General features: G+C 43.3%; 1 protein-coding gene across 4 annotated transcripts in view; it reads left to right on the plus strand.

Annotated features, from left to right (window-relative positions):
* Positions 1 to 3,808, plus strand: part of SGK1 (serum/glucocorticoid regulated kinase 1) — a 112,721-nt gene extending 108,913 nt beyond the window's left edge. For all 4 annotated transcript variants that reach the window (XM_007452984.1, XM_007452987.1, XM_007452985.1 and 1 more), the window contains 9 exons: positions 283 to 387; positions 490 to 573; positions 674 to 805; positions 1,077 to 1,189; positions 1,545 to 1,683; positions 2,120 to 2,203; positions 2,907 to 3,062; positions 3,173 to 3,262; positions 3,641 to 3,808. In XM_007452984.1, coding sequence (XP_007453046.1) covers positions 283 to 387; positions 490 to 573; positions 674 to 805; positions 1,077 to 1,189; positions 1,545 to 1,683; positions 2,120 to 2,203; positions 2,907 to 3,062; positions 3,173 to 3,262; positions 3,641 to 3,808 — 1,071 coding nt within the window. The remainder of the gene's footprint in view (positions 1 to 282; positions 388 to 489; positions 574 to 673; positions 806 to 1,076; positions 1,190 to 1,544; positions 1,684 to 2,119; positions 2,204 to 2,906; positions 3,063 to 3,172; positions 3,263 to 3,640) is intronic.
* The last annotated feature ends 7,158 nt before the right edge of the window (positions 3,809 to 10,966 follow it).

The following is a 10,966-nucleotide window of genomic DNA, read 5'->3' on the forward strand; positions in this document are numbered from 1 at the left end:
ACAAGTGACGTAAGCACTTAAGTATGAGTCAGTGGAGTATTTTAAAAGACATATTTCATAAAAGCTATCTGCTTAAGAACAACACGATTATATACAGTTTCCATACTCTCATTTGAAATATTCACATGTATGGATGAAAAGGAGTTTGGAATGTGTTTATAGATGTCTGGGGACCTGCCCCCGTCATTTGCAGATGTACCACCTTTTTGCATTGCCTATACTTTATTAATCGCTATCTTCCTTTGAAGCAAGGATATTAAAAGAAAACCTTTTATTTTCCAGCCAAGTCCTTCTCAGCAAATTAACCTGGGCCCATCATCCAACCCTCACGCTAAACCATCTGACTTTCACTTCTTGAAAGTGATCGGGAAGGGCAGTTTTGGAAAGGTAATTTCACATCTGAAGCTCTCATTATTTATAGGCTTTCATGTGCTCATTTTACATCTCCCTGGATGTGAACAGGAAAATGATTTTTAATTTCAATTTCAGGTTCTCCTGGCAAGACACAAAGCTGAAGAAGCATTCTATGCAGTCAAAGTTTTACAAAAGAAAGCAATCCTGAAAAAGAAGGAGGTATGAGATGGGCTTGGAGATAGACATTCAGTAGACATTACCTTGCCATCTTGGCGCCACGTTGAAATTTGCCACTAAATCTTAATTGTCCTTTTTCTAGGAAAAGCATATTATGTCAGAGCGGAATGTTCTCCTGAAGAACGTGAAACACCCTTTCCTGGTGGGCCTTCACTTCTCTTTCCAGACGGCTGACAAACTGTACTTTGTCCTAGACTACATTAATGGTGGAGAGGTGAGCAGAGGATGGGAGCTGACCCCTGGCTGCCTCGTGCATAGCCTGCTTTGTTTTAATTTGAGAGGAAAGTTTTTAAAAGATAATTAGTGGGGGAAGAGTTACCAGATTTAGTATTTCCTTTAACCTGCCAGCTTTCAGATGGCTTATAAACTATTTAGGGCCACTTCCTGCAATTGTCCTCTTTAGCTATATGTGTCAGGACAGATCCAATGCATTGTCCAGGGTTTTTGGCAGCCCAGGCAGGCTAACTCTGTTCTCTCTCCTACAGTTGTTCTACCATCTCCAGAGGGAGCGATGCTTCCTGGAACCACGGGCTCGGTTCTATGCTGCTGAAATAGCCAGTGCCTTGGGTTACCTGCACTCTCTGAACATCGTTTATAGGTGAGCTGAAGAGCTCTTAAGGCTCCCTTCCTTGTGTAAAGGAGACGTAGCCCGGCCTTTGACAGGGCCTTAAAATAACCTGTGTTTAGGCACAACTTGGTCACCTAAAACCAGGTCCCCAGCATGTGACCCATCTGTTGACTCCCCGCCACGAGGGAGCTAGCCAATGAGGATTGTGCCTCATCCGGAATAGATGAACAGAACAAGGACCCCCTTTTAGATTCACTAACACAACTACAGTGAATGTAAAGTGCTTCCAATAGCCCTAGTGGTGATCTTTACGGAGGATTGCTAATGTGGTGAAATTAACTTATACGACTACTTTCCTATTCTTTTTTTTTTTTTTTTTTTACAGAGACTTAAAGCCGGAGAATATTTTGCTCGATTCACAGGGACACATTGTCCTTACTGACTTTGGACTCTGCAAGGAGAACATTGAACACAATGGCACGACGTCCACCTTCTGCGGCACACCCGAGGTAGGCGAACTCCTGGTCCACTCCTTCCTCCAGGAAGGGGTCACTGCAGTGACGCTTTTAACTACTGAAAGAGTAAGCTGTTTTCGGAGATGTTTTAGTCCAGTTCAGTGCAAGTAAAATACACTGGCTGTTGGAGGCATGAGAAATTCCAAGGCCTCACATTGCTTTAATGAAAGTGAGCTGTTTGTAAGATCCACACTATAAAAGGTTTCTAAACCCCTAAGTAAGATGTCTGAGGAGGGCCCAATAGCTTTCAAAATATCAGGACATGTAAGTGGCCAGTCAGCCTCAAAGCCAGCAGTTTTATCAGGAGGTAGTTTAAAGAAATATATCCTCCAAGTGGACCCAAGGTCTCTCAGCCCTTTCAAAGTGCATGCCTGGTCTTGGGATTGCCTAGTTTCAGGGGCTCTAAACTCTCTTTCCCGGAGCATGTTTGCACCCTTCCCTGCAGCTCCTGCACACACAGTGGTGTCTGTCTGGGACTGTGGACTGGTGGTGTCTGGGGGCTGTCTTATATGAGATGCTGTATGGCCTGGTGAGTAGCCCATTGAAAATCGTGGAATATTGCCCTGGGTTGATACATTTCTCCCTAGAATGTAGTCTTTTTTTTTTTTTTTTTTTTTTTTGCGGTACGCGGGCCTCTCACTGTTGTGGCCTCTCCCGTTGCGGAGCACAGGCTCCGGACGCGCAGGCTCAGCGGCCATGGCTCACGGGCCCAGCTGCTCCGCGGCATGTGGGATCTTCCCGGGCCGGGGCACGAACCCGTGTCCCCTGCGTCGGCAGGTGGACTCTCAACTACTGCGCCACCAGGGAAGCCCTAGAATGTAGTCTTAAAAATCCAGACTTATCTGGGCACACAAGCCCCATTGCAGACCTGATCATCACGTCTTGCCCTCTATCAGTAAGCTTATCAAATGCTGATGAGAGAGGCATAGTGGTTAAGCTATAGGTATTTTAGGGTAAACCGTGCCTAGTGGATTTTTTTCTTTCATAAGTTCACATTTTACTAGGTGTGAGCACACTTAACCTATGTGAGAGTGAAAAACATGGCCTATTAACATCTACCTCCTGATAAGGGTGGCAAAATATAGACACTTAAAAATCCAGGGTAAAGAAAGCCTATCAAGTGATAGACTTTGTCAAAACCAGCTTCGTATATTACGTTTAAGTCTTCCTTGGTAATGGATGCTCTCCAAAACTTCCAATTAAGTAGTAAGTAATCTTCCTGCTTCTTTCAGCCTCCATTTTATAGCCGAAACACAGCTGAGATGTACGACAACATTCTGAACAAACCCCTCCAGTTGAAGCCAAATATTACAAATTCTGCAAGACACGCCCTGGAGGGCCTCCTGCAGAAGGACAGGACACAGAGGCTTGGTGCCAAGGATGACTTTGTGAGTCATTTTTTCCTCCCCTCCTGGGCTGTATGGGTAGAGCCCTAGGCCTCACCGCCCTTCTTGAATTGTACTCTTCTCGTGCTGAATTCATGCGTCTTTCTCAACAGATGGAGATTAAGAACCACGTCTTCTTCTCCCTAATTAACTGGGATGATCTCATTAATAAGAAGATTACTCCCCCTTTTAACCCAAATGTGGTGAGTATCTCTCGTGAGTGTGCACAGGCCCAAAGGGCATTTCTTTAAGCCAGAGTTGCTGTTGGTAGTGGTGGAAGGGGAAGGGCCCTCAAGGAATAAACTGGCATTCGTAAGCCATTGTTTTACCCACAGAAAAACGTAGAACTTTTGTCCCAACAAAGCTGACATTATTTTTCCATAACTTTTATAAATTACAGCAGCAAAAGACGGAGAGTAAGCATGGTCCTCATAGTTGAAACTCTGTGGGCTTTGGGTTTTGTGCTTGAAATGGTTGCTGATGGTGGAAGTTGCCATATGGTGCCTGCATGAGAATTTCCCTTTCTTGTCTCCATTGTGAATTCTTGACATGGAGTACGTTTTCTTCCCTTCCTGCATCAGAGTGGACCCAGTGACCTGCGGCACTTTGATCCCGAGTTTACTGAAGAGCCAGTCCCCAACTCCATCGGTCGGTCGCCCGACAGTATCCTCCTCACAGCCAGTGTCAAGGAAGCGGCCGAGGCCTTCCTGGGCTTTTCCTACGCACCTCCCATGGACTCTTTCCTCTGAATGGTCTTAGGGTTGGTTGTGAAGGATTTTACGGGCGTCTTTGAAATGTTTTAGTTAGCCTTTTGGCAGAGCTGCCAGCTGACAGGACATCTTAAAAGAGAATTTGCACATCCCTGGAAGCTTGCACATCTTGGCAATCTTATTGCACACTGTTTGCTGGAAGCTTTTCGAAGAGCACATCCTCCTCAGTGAGCTCGTGAGGTTTTCCTTATTCTTCCTTCCAATGTGGTGCTATCTCTGAAATGAGCAGTAGAGGGCCGCCCCAGGCAGATGGCAGTGGTCTCATTCGTAGGAGGACGCTGTTCGGAGAAGGAGCTTCTGAAGGTCTGTCCGGGCCGTGATAACACATCTTATGAAACGTGCCTTTTCTGATGAGATCGTGTTAGCTCCAAAGTTCTTCCTGTTGCCGAGTGTTTCCGTTCTGTTTTTCCTTGTGGACTTTCCTGTGTGATCAGCCGTATGAGTGTGGTATGCTTGCTCACAGAAGGACTCAGTTATAAGCATCAATGTGACACTTGCAGGACACTACAACGTGGGACATTGTTTGTTTCTTCCATATTTGGAAGATAAATTTATGTGTAGGCTGTTTTTTTTTGTAAGATATAGTTAATAACTAAAATTTATCGAAAATGGTCTTGCAATGACGTATCCAGATGCTTAAAGAAGCATTGCTGCTACAAATATTTCTATTTTTAGAAAAGGTTTTTATGGACCAATGCCCCAGTTGTCAGTCAGAGCCTGGTGTTTTCATTGTTTAAAATATCACCTGTAAAATGGGCATTATTTATGTGTTTGGTTTTTTTGTTTCTTTTTTGCATTCCTGATAATTATATGTATTGTATAAAGAAAGTCTGTACATTGGGTTATAACACTAGTATATTTAAACTTACAGGCTTATTTGTAATGTAAACCACCATTTTAATGTACTGTAATTAACATGGTTATAATAATGTACAATTCTTTCCCCCCTCCCTACCACACACCTTTTTTTGTGTGTGATAAACCACTTTGGTTTGCAATAAAACCTTGAAAAATATTTGCAGAAATTGTGTCATGTGTGTTATTTTGTAAATTTCAGTTAAGGGGGCAATAGTAGATCTGTTTAAAATTTTAAACCAGGGAAATGGCTGCTGTAGTTTACAGCTCAGTGGCTTGATTCCTCCGGTAGCATCAGCTTCTGACTCTAGGAGAGAATAGGGTGGTCTTAAAGCCATTTTTTTTTTTTCTTTGGTGGGAGGCTGCATTGCACAACTTGCAGGATCTTAGTTCCCAGACCAGGGAGAACCCATGCCCCCTGCAGTGGAAGGACACAGAGTCCTAACCACTGGACCGCCAGGGGATTCTCTAAAGCCAATTTCTATTTTTGGGCTTCTCAGCAGCATTTTATGTCAGTCATTATCCATAAATCCATCCAAACAAATCCTTGTCAATTTAACTCTCTCAAGGACAGCCATGAAGTAATGATCCCTATACTTATTGCCTGCCCTGTAAGTTGGCTGTTTGTCTGACATTTGGCTTGTCTGAAGTAACAGGTAATTCTTTCAACAAATATTTGGAGCCTTCCCTGGTGCCAGGCTCTCTTCTGAGTGCTGGGGATAAAGCAATGAGCAGAGCTGACAAATCTCTGCCCTTGCACATCCTGGTGGGAAAGACAGACTTTCAGTAAAGCAGTTTGTCGAAATGGAAATCGAGATAACAGTCTGTAAGTATATGAGAATGCCACTAAAGTGGGTGAGGATGTTTGTCATAAATGGCTATGTTCCCAAAATGCTGAGCCGGCGGGACTCCTGGTTCGTGAGAGTAACCAGAGCCGAAACAAGTCCAGTGTCAGCTCAGGGAAGGACCCTGCAGGGGCGCATGCCTGGTTTGAACCAGAAGCCACTGAAGCTGGTGTGCGCCCAGCACTGCATGGGCCCACCTGACTGATGTTCAGAGGCCTTTCCTAGAGCTCATCCCATTGGAATATTTCCTGTGGGAGAAAGGAAAGGGGCTTGATATTAGGAGATAATGATCTTGCGTCCAAGTTGTTTGGACTTTTTCACTTTTCTAGGCCTTCCACAAATTTCCTAGCAGACATGGGATTCTCCAATAGTTGGCCCTTCTGCTGCTCTAAGCCTACTGCACACCCTCTACCGTGACCTCTTAGTTTGCACAGGGAATTCCCCAGGGAAAGTAGTGGTCATTTTCCCTTTTATCATGGCTCTTATATCTCACCTCTCCCAGAAGGCTTGTAAGGGTTGAACAGGTGTTGGAGATCACTTAGTCTGTCTCTCTTGAGTCAATGACTTCTTGCTGAAGGGAAACCCCAGATCAAGCTCTGCATTTGAGTTACGGCTCTGCCCTACAGACATTAGCTGCGTATTAAACCCCTTACCAAACCGAAATGCCAAAATCGACAATGATGACAAAGAAAATCTAAAGTCCTAGTAACGACTGATGCTAGCCCTGACAAAAAGGCTTTCTGCATATCTCCCCCTCATTCTCATGATCAATAACAGTTAAGAGTTCCTCTTTGACCAATAAGTACTTAAATCACTTTATCTGAACATAAGTCTTGCAGCTGCGACTCTCCCATCTAATTATAGATAACTCAGAGGGGTTAATCATGGATTACAAAGCTTTTTAATTTTTTAAGGGTAGAAATTTGGTTTATGGCTTCAGTCAGTCACTATGTAAGATCTGATTTGCATTGCTGGAGAGTTGATAAGAGCCAGAGGAGTCCCAGGTGTCACATAAACAGGAGGAGGTTAAATCAAACACAAGTGGGTGGGAAGGGAACAGAGCAAGAACAGGGAAGTCCAGAAAGAAAAAGGGATCAACTGAAAAAAAGACAAATATTTACTAAACACTATGATGTCAAATAGCATATGTGCAGAGGTATCTTTTATCTAGGGCTGTGGGGCACATCCCTGTCAGCATTTGAAACTACATTTGAGCATTATGGTTGGTAAAATGGACAATTCACTTAATAGTTTTTCAGTGGTGGAGCTGGTCAAATATGGGTCTGGGGGAACATTCAGCTAAGATCCCACAAGTTAAAATGGGACTTTGAGGGCTTCCCTGGTGGCGCAGTGGTTGAGAGTCCGCCTGCCGATGCAGAGGACACGGGTTCGTGCCCCGGTCCGGGAGGATCCCACATGCCACGGAGTGGCTGGGCCCATGAACCATGGCCGCTGCGCCTGCGCGTCCGGAGCCCTGCTCCACAGTGGGAGAGGCCACAGCAGTGAGAGGCCCGCGTACCACAAAAAAAAGGGACTTTGAAACCACTGCTACCATGAATATAAGTCAAGTACCATGCTTAGGGAATTTGCCATATACTTGGGGAGACATGGTACCTATCCGTGGTATAGGGCAGTTGATGAATGAAGGGTAAAGGGAATCTCAGAAGTCCAGAAGCTCTCTGTGAGCTTGGCTACCTAGAGTAGGCTTCACAGAGGGGATGACAAAGATTCTCACCAACCAATTCATTTCTAGGGAGTCTAATGGGATGCAGGCTCTAAGGATTAGATAACAGTAATAATAGTTTATACTATAGTGCTCGAACTGTATGCCAGACGTTCTTCTGAGTACTTTATACAAAACTTATTTAATCTTCAGAATAACCCTGTGATGTCAAAAATGAAGAAACTAGCACAAAAAAGTAATTTGCTGGGACATGGTTAGGTTAGAAGTCAAATCGTGACAGTCTGGCCCCAAAGCCTATGTTTGTAACCACTACATACTCTGCAAAATGTTGTCACCTAAAAGGTGACAACAAGAATATAGAGGTAAACAATTGTGTGCTTGTTAGTCATTCACTTATTATTTCTCCAGACCTTTACGAAGATACCTTCTAGGTGTTGTGCTAGGCAAAGAGAGAGAAAGAGAAAGGGGGGTTGGGAGGGATAAAGAATTTGCAATTATAATGTAGACATTGTCAGTTGTTGAAGATGAGAAGCAGCTGGAAATACACATTGCAGTGGGAGTGTAAATCAGTACAACCATTTTGAAAAACTTTGGCATCTTCTACTAAATAAAGATGGACATATTTCTAACTTATGACCCAGTAGTTTCACTCGATGGTATATACACCCCAAAGAGTGCACATATATTCAATAAAAATTTTGCAGTAATATTCACAGTAGGACTATTTATATTAGCCCCAAAATGGGAACAATTCAAAATGTCCACCAACAGCAAAATGCATAAATATAATTAATAAATTAGTAAATATAGTGGAATACCATACTATAATGAAAATGCTATATGCTATATACAGCAACAGGGAATAAATCTCACAAACATAGAAACCACACTGTATGATTTGATTTATATAAAATTTGAAAGCAGGCCAACAAAACAAAGCCATTTAAAAGTCAGGATCTGATTGTCTTTGGGGAGGGGAGGATGGAGATAATGATCAAGAGGGCAAGTGATGCGGGTGGTCTTCTGGGTGCTGGTGATTTCTTTTTTTTTTTTTGCGGTACGCAGGCCTCTCACCGTTGTGGCCTCTCCCGCTGTGGAGCACAGGCTCCGGACGCGCAGGCTCAGTGGCCATGGCTCACGGGCCCAGCCGCTCCGCGGCATGTGGGATCTTCCCGGACCGGGGCACGAACCCGTGTCCCCCGCATCGGCAGGCGGACTCTCAACAACCGCGCCACCAGGGAAGCCCTGCTGGTAATTTCTTGATCTTGGTGGTTTCAGGCGTGATTTTGCTTTTTGATATTTTATCAAGCTAAATACTTATGATACATGAATTTTCTTAGGTTTGTTATATATCAATAAAAACGTTTACTTAAAAATACATGGTATGACAGAAACAGGATGTTATGGGAACGCAGAGGAGGGACTTCTTATCCAATTTGAGGGTCAGGGAAAGGGGCTAAGTTTTCGGGGAGCTTAGGACAGAGAGGCTTAGGGAGGTTTGAAGGGCTCAGGTCGATTGTCTTGGGAACTGGATCTTGAAATTGAGGCAGAAAGTAGGGCCTTCCAGGTCTGGCTGGTAGAGGTGGGGAGCCAGGGGGCAGCCTGCCTAAGCACAATGAATGGGGTATTGGAAAAAGGGAGGGTCTCAGGCAGACCTAGGTCAGAATCCCAGCTCCACTCATCTGCTTTCTAGCATTGGGCAGGTAGTAACTTGGGCAAACCTCTCCTAACTTCAGTTTCTTTAGCGGGGGAAATGCATCCACTGCCTATTTTTTCTCAGTTGTATGTGAGACAAGGTCAGAAGGAACTGGAATTTTAAAATGCTAATTAATTTCTTCTTTCCCCACTCATTACCTTTCTTGCTTTTCTCAATTCCCCCTTCTCTTTAGCAGATTATAGGGGAAAAAAAGATATTAAAGAGCAGTGAGGGACTTCCCTGGTGGTCCAGTGGTTAGGAATCCTCCTTCCAATGCAGGGGAAGTGGGTTCGGTCCCTGGTCAGGGAGCTAAGATCCCACGTGCCGCGGAGCAACTAAGCCCGCTCGCCTCAACAGAGCCCACGTGCTCTGGAGCCCGTGTGCCACAACTAGAGAGAGAAGCCTGCGCGTCGCAACGAAAGACCTGACATACCACAACTAAGACCCGACGCAGCCAAAAATAAATAAATAAATAAATATCTAAAAAAAAAAAAGCAGTGAGAAGTCATTTTGAATAAGGAGATGGACCTTGTGATTGATGTTCTTGGAAGTTTCCTGGAGATGTTTAGATTTCATCAGGTAGTAAAATGAAGCATCTGGAGGTTTCCCATGAGGAAAAGACGTGATCAAAAGGCATGTTCTGGTGACTCTTGGCAAGAGTTGTGAGTGTGAGGAGAGCTTTGGAATTAAAAAAATAACAGTAGTAAGGAAGCCACTTAGGAGACTTCTGACAATCATCCCATTGGTGGTGGCGATAAAAGGATAGAGAGAGATGTAACTTCATGAATCAGTGGAGCTTCATGAGTTGCTGGGAATGGAGAGAGGAGGATGAATCAGTGTAGTTTATTTCTTTAATGTAGTTGACTCCACCTACTGAAGTGCTTGTCACAGCTGCAACAATAGCATTTAGGACAAAAACCACCCACCAGTTTCTTCAATATCCCCAGGGCATAACGAATCAGCTGATAGATAACCAATCAGTGTACTTGGCAAGGCGAGATGTTACACATTGTACTCAATCTCTACCGCATCCTGTTGAGACATTTCTCACCTCATCCATCAAAAAGCTCCCAAAATGCTACTCCATATGCCTCACTCAAGCCTTGTATTAGGAGCATAAATGATGTTAAACTTAACCTGTTGTGAATCATAACAACATTTCTATTAAGAAAAACACACTCATCCAAATTAATTAAGCTCAATTTGAGAAATTGGTTAAATGCTTTTTCACATTGCATGAAAATTGTTAGCCAGTCACAAAAACTAACAAATTATTATTGCTCAGACTTCACTTGTGGCTTACCTGTGATCTTTCCTAGTCTGCTTTGGCCACTGCATACTTGCTCTATAAGAACATGTTTTATATATATATATATATATATATATATATATATATATATATATATATATATATATTTTTTCTGATCTGCTTTCCACACCTCTTCTATGAAGGACTTTAGCAGCAAGATTCAGAGCAAATCCTGGAGGTTTATTTAGTGTTTACCTATAACATTATGTTCAGACAGATATGTTTATGTATTTGGATAGCTTGGAAACCATGGACTCTGATGGGCAGGGTTCTTAGTTTCCTCTTTTCTGTGTGGTCTGTTCTGTTCTCCACTTACTGTACCACAGCAGGCATGATGACGATGCTGTAACAACAATATAGAAGGTACAGACTGTTCAAAAGAAAATATATACGCATAATCACTCTGGTCAACAGCAGAAAAAGGATCATAATCATAAAGACATAGTGTCACTTTACAGACACAAATAGAAAACAGATGAGCGGCTGCCAACTTGTTCATGACACATCTGGATGATCTTAACACAGTTCTACTCAACCTTATTTTACTGCCTCTTTGGCTTAGTCATAGACCCCAGACCCAGTATTCCAGAGGCCAAAGTCATCACCTTCCCTAGCCAGACCTAAACCATTTGATTCCAAGTGAGTTGCAGTGTTGCTAGCAAAGGTCAGCACAGATCTATTTGTTTTGGCAATAATTAATTAAAGTTCATTTAATTAGATTATTTAGGGTTAAGCTGGAAACAATTTG

Source organism: Lipotes vexillifer, unplaced genomic scaffold, assembly GCF_000442215.2.
Source record: "Lipotes vexillifer unplaced genomic scaffold, Lipotes_vexillifer_v1.1 scaffold155, whole genome shotgun sequence".
In the NCBI taxonomy this organism is placed as follows: Eukaryota; Metazoa; Chordata; class Mammalia; order Artiodactyla; family Lipotidae; genus Lipotes; species Lipotes vexillifer.